The sequence below is a fragment of the Podarcis vaucheri genome, assembly GCF_965113315.1.
Source record: "Podarcis vaucheri genome assembly, chromosome: 2".
Taxonomy (NCBI): domain Eukaryota; kingdom Metazoa; phylum Chordata; class Lepidosauria; order Squamata; family Lacertidae; genus Podarcis; species Podarcis vaucheri.
This window is the reverse complement of record NC_138760.1, coordinates 63,556,020-63,568,181: the sequence shown is the minus strand read 5'-3', so window position 1 is coordinate 63,568,181 and position 12,162 is coordinate 63,556,020. Positions and strand designations below refer to the sequence as shown.

General features: G+C 46.2%; 1 protein-coding gene and 1 long non-coding RNA gene across 4 annotated transcripts in view; one reads left to right on the top strand and one right to left on the bottom strand.

The window, feature by feature from the left end:
• The window catches only part of MACROH2A1 (macroH2A.1 histone), a 51,544-nt gene that overhangs the window by 23,268 nt on the left and 16,114 nt on the right, over window positions 1–12,162 (top strand). For all 3 annotated transcript variants that reach the window (XM_082211663.1, XM_082211661.1, XM_082211662.1), the window contains exons 3-4: window positions 10,458–10,564; window positions 10,811–11,008. In XM_082211663.1, coding sequence (XP_082067789.1) covers window positions 10,458–10,564; window positions 10,811–11,008 — 305 coding nt within the window. The remainder of the gene's footprint in view (window positions 1–10,457; window positions 10,565–10,810; window positions 11,009–12,162) is intronic.
• Window positions 6,402–12,030, bottom strand: LOC309525942. The gene is made up of 2 exons (XR_014216594.1): window positions 11,592–12,030; window positions 6,402–6,846 (listed from the first exon to the last, which is right to left on the bottom strand). It is a non-coding gene; the product is annotated as an uncharacterized lncRNA (long non-coding RNA).

The window sequence follows — 12,162 nt, the reverse complement described above, 5'->3', positions numbered from 1 at the left end:
TGAAAGTGCCCCTTTCCCAAGTGCCAGTGCCAGAAGCTCCTCGACCTGCTCTAGTGATTGAAGTGTCGCTAGAGTTGCAAAATGGACACCCCCTAAAAATAAAGGCGCTGTTGGACTCAGGCAGCTCCTGCAATTTCATGAGCAAGGAGTTTGCGGCTGAACACCAGATACAGACTATCCCCTTAAGCAACCCCCTGCAGGTGACCACGATCGATGGCAGAGAACTGTTGGGAGGAGGCGTCAGCTTGCAGACCATCCCAATGATAATGAGGGTGGCAAGGCACACAGAACTGATAGCGTTTAATGTGGCCACCTTGGGAGGCGCTCCCATTATTTTGGGAATGAGCTGGCTAGCCCTACATGATCCGCTGGTGGGCTGGCATCAAAGAGTGGTTTCCTTCGGTTCCGCACATTGCTTAGAACACTGCAGGGGGGAAAAGGGGTCAGCAGGGGCCCAAGCCACCCTAGCAGGGACGGAAGTGATGGAGAAGGGGAAGGTGCCATCACAGTATGCTGATCTCAGCGACGTGTTCAGCGAGAAGGAAGCTGACCAACTACCCCCGCATAGGCCCTTTGATTGCCAGATCAATTTACTCCCTGGAGCACAGCTTCCTGTAGGCAGGTTGTATGCCATGTCAGACAGGGAGATGCAGGAGTTGCGAGCGTTCATTGACAAGAACCTGAAGAGAGGCTTCATCAGAGAGTCCAAGGCAGCGGGGGGTAGCCCAGTGTTTTTTGTGGATAAAAAGAACACGGACAAGCCGAGACTGGTATGTGACTTTCGGGCCCTAAATGCAGTGACAGAGCCGGTGGCTTTTCCTATGCCCAGGATTGATGATATTTTGACCAGGGTGCGAAAAGGAAAGATTTTTACAAAGCTGGACCTAAGGGGGGCGTACAACCTGATACGTATAAGGAAAGGGGATGAATGGAAGACCACCATGTTCACCCCTTTGGGGGCATTTGAATATCTCGTTATGCCTTTTGGATTACAAGCAGGCTCCGCGTGTTTTCAAGCCTTTATGAACCATGTACTGGGGCCTTTGCTCTACAAGAATTGCGTGGCCTTCTTAGATGACGTGTTGGTGTATTCGGAGAATGAGGAGCAACATGTGAGAGACGTCAGAGAAGTGTTGAGCAGGCTGCATGCCAACAGACTGTGGGTGAAACTGGAGAAGTGTCAGTTTCATACCAAGGAGGTGGAATTCCTGGGGTACCGCTTGTCAGACAAGGGGTTGGCCATGGACCCCGGCAAGGTTCAAGCGGTGCTGGAATGGAAAACCCCCAAGACTAAGAAGGATGTGCAGAGGTTCCTAGGGTTTGGAAACTTTTATCGTAAGTTCATCCGAAACTTCGCTCACCTGACGGCGCCCATCACGGACTGTCTCAGCAGCAAAAAGAAGTTTGTTTGGACGGGGGAGGCGGAGCGAGCGTTTGAGGAACTGAAAAAGGCCTTCGCCTCTGACGAACAACTTCTACATGTGGATTTACAAAAAAAGCTGAGGGTCGAAACAGACGCTTCTGACAGAGCCATAGGGGCGGTGCTTCTTCTGCAGCCAGGGAAGGAGGGGTCCGAGTGGCGACCGTGTGCCTTCTTTTCGCGAAAGCTGAACAAATCGGAGAGAAACTACACGGTGTATGACCGGGAACTTCTTGCGATTTATGAGGCCTTCCGGAGATGGAGGCACCTACTAATTGGTGCACAACAGAAGGTGCAAGTACGCACGGACCATAAGAATCTAGAGTATTGGAGAACTGCGCGAGTGCTCAACCAACGGCAGTTGAGATGGGCCCAGGAGTTCTCCAAATTTAACTTTGAGATTTGTTACGTACCAGGCCAGGAGAACGTTAGGGCGGACGCTCTATCACGCAAACCTGAATATTTGGAGGGAGAGGGTGCACCCGAAGAGACCCATGTCATTCCCGAGGATCGCTGGGTGTGTGGGGCGGCACTGGTGGGGCAAAGGGAACTGATAGAGGGAACGGTGCAGGATGAATATGCCCAGGACAAACTCAGGGGTCTCAGGAGGGAGGGAGACAAACCCGGGGGTTTTGAGGAGAGAAACGGGGCGTTGTACTACAAGGGAGCGTTATACGTACCTGAAGGAGAATTGAGGGAAAAGGTACTCAAGCAACTGCACGATAGCCCCACAGCAGGGCATTTTGGGCAACACAAAACCATGTGGCTGGTTACCAGGGAATTCTGGTGGCCCAAGGTCAGGGAAGATGTGCGGGAGTATGTGAGAGGGTGTGACCGATGTCAACGAGCCAAGGGGGAGAGGCGGGCACCGGCAGGTTTATTAGAACCACTACCCACGCCGGAAAGACCATGGGAGGCAGTGGCAATAGATTTTATGACTGATCTGCCCAGGTCCAAAGGGAAGACAGCCATTATGGTTGTGGTAGACCTGTTAACCAAGATGGCCCACTTTATAGCCTGCTCACATGCGGTCACAGCAGAAGAAACCGCTAAATTGTTTGTGGAAAATGTGTTTAGATTGCATGGTGCCCCCTTGAGGGTGGTTTCGGACCGAGGGAAACAATTTACTTCCAGGTTCTGGAGGAAGCTCATGAGCTTATTGCATGTAGAGGTGAATTTCTCAACTGCCCGTCATCCAGAAACCAACGGGCAGGCGGAAAGAGCTAATGGTGTCCTCCAGCAATATTTGAGGTGTTATGTGAATGACAGAGAGAATGATTGGGTGGAGAAGCTGGCGTTGGCAGAATTTGCCTATAACAATGCGGAGAACGTGTCCACGGGAATGAGCCCTTTTTTGGCCAATCACGGGTGTCATCCCCGAGCCTTCCCAGGGGGGGAGGGGGAGAACTGGAGCGTTCCAGCCGCAGAACAGTTCGTTGAAGAAATGGAAGCGATCCATCGCCAGCTCCAACTTAATTTAAACAGGGCGAAGGAGGAATATAAGAGGCAGGCAGACAAAACCAGAAGGGAAGGAGAAAGCATTAGGGTGGGGGATCAGGTGTGGTTGTCCACCCAAGGGTTACCATTTAAAGGAGGTTGTAAGAAGTTAAGACCCAAAAGACTGGGCCCATTTGAAGTCACGCAACAGGTCAACCCAGTGGCTTTCAGACTCCGGTTACCTAACCACATGAAGTTGCACCCAGTGTCCCACAGATCATTGCTGTCACCGTATATAGGGGACAGAGAGGGGAGGGTCAATAGGGGACCAGCTATGGAGGAAAAAGAACACAGCTACCATGTAGCGGAGATTCTCGATTCCAGGTGGAGGGGAGAGCAAGTAGAGTATTTGGTAATGTGGGAAGGGGAGCCGGAGTCGGAAAACACCTGGGTCAGGGCAGAGGATGTAGATGACGAGGTTTTGATTGAAACTTTTCATCAGAGATTCCCTCGGAAACCCCAGCCAGTGGCGAGGTTCCGGAGGGAATACTTCGCCACCACCGACGAAGAAGAAGAGTTGGAGGGGTTCGCTGATTCCGAGGTGGAGGAGGATTCAGCGAGTCGGAACGAAGACCGATGGAGGGAAATGTTCGAGACGTCGGAAGATGAGGAGGATTCTTTTAGGGGTTTCAGCTCCTCACCGCCCAGAGGAGAGAGAAGGGGCGGGGGAGAGGGGGGCCCTGGAGGGGAGGTGGATGTCAGGGAACTGACATCGGAGGAAAGGGAAGTGGTAGGGCTCCCAGAGACTGGGAGAGAGTCAACAGCTAAAGCAGGGACCAGTAGGGGGAGCGCGGGGTCTCTGGAGGAGGATCTCAGTAATGCTGAGAGAGACGCAGCAGCCCAGGCAGGAAGCAGAAGGGGAGAGAAAGGGGTGAGAGACACTTCGAGCGAAAATAGCGGGGAGGTGTCAGAAGCAACTGCAGGGAGACCTATGCTTCGCCGGAAGCTGTCACGTCGTGAGTCCAGGAGACGCGTTTCCGTTAAGGAACTTCTTTGCTGGAAGCGCTTCCGCAGACAGCCACTGTCGGACTCTACAAGTGACTAGAGCAGACATGTCTGAGGAGCTCTGTCACACACAGAGGTTTGTGGGGTCGCACAAACTCTGAAGGGGCACTATTTTAAGCACAAGCAGCTAATCATCCCCTGACAGTCCCTAAAAATCAGAGCATAATCCAAGGCTCTGGACTTGTCCTGAGTTGTAAACCAGTCGAGCCAAACCATACACGCTGCATTAACGCAAGCAACATCTGGCAGTGCTTAGACTAATCATGTTTAAATGCATTTAAAAGTGGGGGGAGAAGCATGTGTAAACTGTTAAGAGTAACAGTGAAGTGTAAACTGGTAGGCAAAGGAAACACCATTTTATATATACACACACATATGCAGAGAGCAAGTGAACACAGGATGCTCGGTATGAAAATATCAAGATGGCTTGGGCTTCCTGTTAGCAGGCACCAAAAGCAGATTGCACTTCCATTTGAATTCAGTTTCTGCTCAGCTCTTGTAGCGTGTGTTCTTTAGATTACTTATGGAGGCTACGGTCCTAAGCTGACCTATTAAGAGAGAAAGCCCCATTGAATGCAGTGTATGATTTACTTCAGAGCAAGCATGGCTATAGCATTGCAGTGATTCACTTGGCGCTCCAAACATCTGATAGGAGCACAGCTTGAGACTCCTATAAAAAAAGTGGGGTGGTTTGCGGATTGAGTATGAATGATGAGGAAGAACAGTGCTGACTTTGAGACACACATACCCCAAAAAGGTCTAGTTGTTAAACAGCTTTGATAGTTCCATGTAAATTACATTTCATAAATACAAAACCTTCAGTTATTTGACGTAGTTGGGGAGTTAACTGGATAAACAGGTTTACCAACATTTGAATATCCTGAAACTGAACTGAACTTCTTCAAATATCTGTAATTGTAAGGCTAAGGCTGGTATTTATTTGTTTTTATGAGGAGTGTGCATAGGGAAAAGAAATGTTAAGTGGTCCTCTTTCAAGGATATTAAGGAAGATTGTAAGGAATGTACAAGAAAATGAACGTAGGGAAGTCTAACTATCATAGCTGATTGAGTCTGATTGGGTTAAGATTTTTCAGAATAATAGAATGTTCTGGATTCAGTAAATCATTGATGGAACAATGTGTGGTTGTTTTTCAAAATAAAATAAAATAGATGAAATCCTTCTCCTGGAGTCAGAATGGCATTGCCTGGGATTTCTAAATGGGATTATACCAGTGTCCCTCCTTTGGTTTCCAGAGATGCTTCTCAGATTTCTTTTGGATCAAGGTTTCAGTTTCACACATTTTTCAGAAACCCCTCTTCTCATGTTGAAAGTTTTTTTTTTTGTTGTTGAAAATGCTGGCTGTTGCTCAACATATCATCTGTTAGCTGTTAGCAACTAAATTCTGAGCGTTATGACTTCATTTCACTGAAGTGGAGAAAGGCAAAAGGTTTTGAAATAGGAGAAATGGTTTTCCTCAAGACATGAAATCTTTACCCCAAAAGAGGAAATAAAATTAAGCTAATCAGCATTTGGACGAAGTTAGAGTTCAGAGCTGTCAGGTATATTCACATTTGCATAGCAAAAATCCAGGTCTTGAACACCTGACAACTACATGGACTTTTTCCCTTGTCCAAAATGCTGGGGATGGGGAAGCTATCAAGCAAATTTGGAATCTTACATCTTCTTTTTACACACAACAGATTGGACTTGAAATGATTTCTATGTGTGTGCATGAGAGGGATATGACATTTGCTCCAAATCAGTTTTGATTATATTAAAACCTGTGTAATAGTTCCTGAAGGGTCACGGGTGGCGCTGTGGGTTAAACCAGAGCCTAGGATTTGCCGATCAGAAGGTCAGCAGTTCGAATCCCCGTGACGGAGTAGCTCCCGTTGTTCGGTCCCAGCTTCTGCCAACCTAGTAGTTCGAAAGCATGTCAAAGTGCAGGTAGATAAATAGGTACCGCTCCAGCGGGAAGGTAAACGGCGTTTCCGTGTGCTGCTCTGGTTCACCAGAAGCGGCTTAGTCATGCTGGCCACATGACCCGGAAGCTGTCTGCGGACAAACGCCAGCTCCCTCAGCCAATAAAGCGAGATGAGCGCCACAACCCCAGAGTCGGTCCCATTACCTTTAATAGTTCCTCAAGAATTTTCACATTGGACGCTTAATAGTTTTAAGTGTTTTCTGTGAAGCTGATCAGTTATGTTCATATCTATGCTAGGGAAAAATGGTTTAAAGCAGGAGAGGCCAATTTGCAGCAGCTTCAGCCAGCATGGCCAATGAGTAGAGACAGGGGGGGTCTAACAGCATTTAGAGGGGAACCACATTGGCTCTTCTGTTTCAAAGCATCCATAAAGAGGCCCTGCTAGATTGTGTTTATTTGCTTAAAAAAAAAAAAAAGGTTTTCTTGTTTATTGTAGTGGATGAGGGATCTCACTGGAAATCCTTTGTGCACATTAAAAGTTCCGCCGTGAATGCTGCAGTTCAACTTTTGTTTAATTACAGAAAAGGGCATTTATTGGGCAGGGCTTTTTAAAATCAGAACGCCAGGCGGAACTCCTCGAGCTAGCTGTGAAAGTGCTACTCAAGGACCCTTAAAATGGAGCGTGTGCGTGACCACACAATCCTGTGCACACCTACTGAGACGTAAGCCCCATTGAGCTCAATGAGTTTTGCTCCAAGATAAATGCAGAACAGCAGCCTGAGTGCGCGGAACATAATGCTTCTCCCTCTGTGCTCCTCATTTTACTTCTTTCTGTTCTTCACAAGCTTCTACCCTTCCTCTTAAACCACACTTTCTTCCTGAGTCTGAAAAGGAAGTGGGGTGCGTAGACTTCCCTGAAGGGCCATTAGGAAACAGTGCTTTCAGAATTGCTTCCTGCACATGGAGAAAAACTTCATTCTTTTCAAAAACAGGTGTCCCCTGAAAGAGACAGATAAAGGACAAATAAAATATTCCTTTCAGATATTGAAGAGCAACACTTAACAGAGACTCTCTGATTACGATATAACTTCTCTGTATACAGTGGTACCTCGGGTTAAGTACTTAATTTGTTCCGGAGGTCCGTTCTTAACCAGAAACTGTTCTTAACTTGAAGCACCACTTTAGCTAATGGGGCCACTGCCGCCGCCGGATCACGATTTCTGTTCTCATCCTGAAGCAAAGTTCTTAACCCGAGGTACTATTTCTGGGTTAGCGGAGTCTGTAACCTGAAGCGTATGTAACCTGAGGTACCACTGTAGTTGTATCAGATGTCAAGAGTAAAAAAGGCAAATTTGTTACTAGTGCATAATAAATACGGAGGGTTGTATTTGTCCCCACTTGGAGGAGATCCACTGAAACTGACATACAGTCATACCTTGGAAGTCAAACGGAATCCATTCCAGAAGTCCGTTTGACTTTCGAAATGTTTCAGAAACCGAGGCACAGCTTCCAATTGGCTACAGGAAGCTCCTGCAGCCAACAGAAGCCCCGGAAGTCACGACGGACGTTTGGGTTCCAAAGAACGTTTGCAAACCGGAAACAATCATGTCCAGGTTTGCATTTGGGAGCCAAAACTTTCAACCTGCAAGGCATTCAAATTCCAAGGAACGACTGTACTTGAGTAATTTGGGGTCATTGATTTCAATGAGTAGTATGTGAGAGGAATTGCTAATAATAAAATACACTCTAGATATATTGTGGGGCCTGCTTGAAGCAGAAGGCAGAGGGAAGATGAGGTCCTCATCGCTTTAGCTGTCCCAAATGTATGTTGTCAGGATAAGATCAATCTGCCTTCCCAAAGCTGGTGGAGTTGCTTTTCCATTTCTTTTCTGCAGCCTCTTAGTTCCCTCAGGGCCTCACTCTGTCTCATCAGTGCTTCTTGCTGCACACTTTGGATTTGGCTTGCTGGCAAGGGATGCCATATTAACCAATATTCCATGCCTGGATATTCCATCTCTGACCTGTACACATAGTTTATTATATTATAGCTCTATCCTCCAGAGGAGGGGGGCATGATGAATCCTGAGTAAGAACTTCTGAGTTTAGCTTCAGTTTTTCTGTATATGAGAGGAATAGGATTGGCTGCTCAGGAATAAGTTATTTACTCCTCCAGTGACCTTGCTGTGCTCAAGATGAACTTGGAGAGAAGTCTCCTTCCAAGGAAGAAATGTACTGTAATATTACTAGACGATTGGCACCATGAGAGCTTTTCCTCTGGGGTTAACAGCTCCATGACTGGGGTATTAGATATTGAAACTCCACCCATTTGCTGTTGTTCCAGTAAAAACCCAGAACCTCAGCACCTGATCTTGGGGTGTACATGGTCCGTCCTCCCTCCATTTTCTCCTTGCAGCAACGCTGTAAGGTACAGTGGTACCTCGGGTTAAGTACTTAATTCGTTACGGAGGTCCTTACTTAACCTGAAACTGTTCTTAACCTGAAGCACCACTTTAGCTAATGGGGCCTCCTGCTGCTGCCGCGCCGCTGGAGCCCGATTTCTGTTCTCATCCTGAAGCAAAGTTCTTAACCTGAAGCACTATTTCTGGGTTAGCAGAGTCTGTAACCTGAAGCGTATGTAACCTGAAGCGTATGTAACCTGAGGTACCACTGTACATTAGGCTGAGAGACAGTGACTGGTCCAAGGTCTCCCCCACTGAAATCCTTACAGCAACGCTGAATAATTATTATTCCTTCCTCCCCAAGAGGGTGCTTGATGACTCACGGTTAAATGTTTGAACTGCCTCTCTTGAAAAATATTGTGTTTGAGTTGGCGCAAGCCAATGAACTGAAAGACTGATTTGCTGCTCACCATTTGCATAGGCAAGTTGTCACTTGAAGCTACAGCCAGTGAATGATGGGCGTGCATCAATTCACAAACTAGTACACAAGACCTCATCAGCACATGCTGACCTAGCAGGGTACTCCCAAGTACTCCCAAGCCCTAAGATCTGCCCTGTTGTTAATATGCTATCAAACATAAAGGATTGTGTTTTCGTTCCTCCTTGACCTTGGAGACCACTTGGCTTACGGTAGCAGAGTCCTATTGGACGCAGGTGAGAAAAGGAGCAGAAGTGGGTTCCTTGGGGTATTACAGCATCTGTACCACTGCAGGTGTTTAGCTCCTATAATACATGGCCTTAGGGCTGATTCATGTGTTACAATTCCAGGCAGGAGGTGATAATAGCAAAACAATTTCGCTGCCTTGTCTGGAATTATGACAAGTGACTTGACCCTGAATATTCAACGCGCAGGGATGCTGTGAGCATTAATAGCGCCTTACAGAAATGACATTCAATATTGAATTAACTTTCCAGGTTTTTAAATTAAAAGTTGGTCTGTCATAAAAAAAATTTAGCCACACATGTGTGGAATCGTGTTAAGTCATCAACCTAGAGAAACAAAATACTCTCTCAGTACCACATCTTTTAGAAATATGACACTGAACAATTCTTAATATCATTGATAAAAATACATCTGTTGCTGTAGTCAAAGGTTTTCCAGTAAGTGTCATAACAGGCTTATCACAGGAATATTATAAAGGGCAGCTTAGCTAGTATATGTACTGAAGCTAATCCTTTATATCATGCAAACTATAGTTTAATGGTTTTCTTTTTTCACTAGAAATTTTTGCCTTCCCTACATATTCCCCAAAGCGGGTGCATGTTACACATGTAATCTGTTTTTATCTGTTAAAGAATAAATGATTAAATAACACTCATGCCACTTGATATTTTTTATGTATAAATGCACGGAAGACTCCTAATAGTTAGACAAAACGGACTACCCAAGATGTACAGAATATGTATTAAAACATGAAAATATCCATAGTTGTTTCTGTATTTCAGTTAGGTTAAAAAACATTAGTACTTCTGGTTTGAAAATCTGGAACATTGTGCAAAAATGATCTGGACCAAAAGATAGATTTAAAAAAAATACAACACACACCAGACAAATACAGTTATGTATTAGGTCTTTCCTTAGTTCCCAATAAATAATTTCTCTTATATTGGTTTGTTATCTTTTAGTTTTGTCATCAGAATAAATAGGCTGTCATATAGGCTGGCCGATTCCACATCCATGTTTTCCACATCCATCCAATGCATTCTCAGGAAATCGTTTGTTAGGTGAGCGTTAGGTTTAATTGATTCCTACTGGGAAATTTCTAATGCATGCCTGGCCATGGAATTTTGACCCCAAAATGATGACAAAACCCAGGAAAACCCTCTGAAATCTTGCAAAGGCAAAGAAGAAGTGCTGTCTTGATCCTGTTGTGAGACAGGTTAAGTTTTGTACATAAATTCCTATGGTCTTTTTATAAATCTGGAGGATTAATAACAGAGCCAGGGTTGCGTATCTATGATTACAATCTACTATCGGGCAAATAATACTGTGGTTTGTGACCACGAGGTACTTGGAGAGTCAGGTGGCTGCATACCTTTTGTCAGCTGCTAGAAAATCAACTATATGCTACTTTGTCCCCTTATTCACCAAACAAAGGCCAGGTGTTTTTCTTTCATTTTGAATTGAGAAAGTCTTCTCTTCCTTGACAGCGGAAATTCTTGAATTGGCTGGAAATGCCGCACGGGACAACAAGAAGGGTCGTGTCACACCTAGACATATCCTGTTGGCTGTAGCAAACGACGAAGAATTAAATCAGGTAAAAAGATTTCCCTTTTGAGTCTTTCCTTTCTCTTCTTTACCCAAAGTCGTAATTCAGAATATAAGGAGTAATTTACATGAATGGGAAATGTATCAGCAACTCTTCAGGTTGCAATTGTCACATAATCTCCCTGCTGTTGAGCTTTTCATCTGTGCCTTTCCCTTGCCTTTGGTGGCGAGGCACCTGGTTCCTCCCAGTTTCAAAGCCATTCAGCATTGCCTGTTTGTTCCGTTTCCATTTAAGCTGTTGAAAGGCGTCACCATAGCCAGTGGCGGTGTATTACCAAATATTCACCCAGAATTGTTGGCGAAGAAACGGGGTTCGAAAGGAAAACTGGAAGCGATCATCACTCCGCCGCCGGCGAAAAAGGCAAAATCCCCATCACAGAAGAAAACCACAACAAAGAAAACGGGCGGCAAGAAAGGAGCAAGAAAGTCTAAGGTGTGCTTCTATTTCTTCTACAGCCCAGTTCTACGTTTGTTTACCTGGAAGCAAACCTCATTGTGCTTCATGAGACAAAGTTAGTGCTTGTGTATAACATGGATTATTTCTAGCTGTCTGGATGACACTTGATCCGACCCCAGCTAGTCGCAGAAGCAGCCTGCCAGGTGAGGTGGAGTTGCTGTGGCAGGTGGGTCCCTGTTGCTTACTGGGTGGGAGGGAGAGGCGGTGGAAAGGTTGGCATCATGCAAATGTGCTGGTGGAGCCAACCCTATGTGCCTACTGACCTATTTGCCCCATGCTGACCTCCCCTGCACCTCTTCTCTCCCTCTCTCTTTCCTGGTAAGCAGCCACAACCCACCTGATAGAGTAGCGCTATCTCCCCTCCTGGCAAGCCACTTCTGCCTTATAAATGTTACAGACGACATGCTATAGAGAGCAGTGGGCCATATACCGCTTGGTCATTCTGTTATAGATTCTAGAACATTTAGTTTCCTAATGTACCCTTTCTAACAGGGATGGGGAACCTCTGGCTGCAGGCTGCCTTTGGTCCCCCAAGCTGTTTCCTCCAAGCCATGCCTACCTGCCCCACACCTGACGTCTTATGCAATATCAGGGGCAGGGCAGGTAGAGATGTGGTTGGATTGGTTTCTCATGTAGCCGAACGCTGCAGAAGTCTGGCTTGAACTCCCTTTGCTTCAGCTGATGGGCGAGGAGGTCAGCCCTGCTTCGTTCAGGTATGCGAGCAAGTTTCCCACAGAGAACTTGCTGGTGCACCCAAACCCTGCAGAAAGCAGCATTGATCTTCACACACGTCAGCACAAGGGAGTTCAACCTGCTTGGTTGCTCTCTCCCTCCTCCCCGCAACCCGACAGGCCAATGTTGACTGGTGAGCAGGACAATCCACTTGCCAGTCAGCTGACATCAGGTGACTGAGAGGTGGGTAGTTCCACCGGCCTGCCAGAGTTGACCTACAGGGCAGCAGCATATAAAGATCTGGCCCACTGGGCCCAAAAGGTTATCCACTCCTGCTTTATACCATGATTACAAAAGCAGAATTCTTCAGCAGCTTTACATGGAAACATAAGATGTTGCCTTCTTGAGCTATCTAGCTTCACTGGCAGTGGCTCACCACTCTTTCAGATAGGAATCTT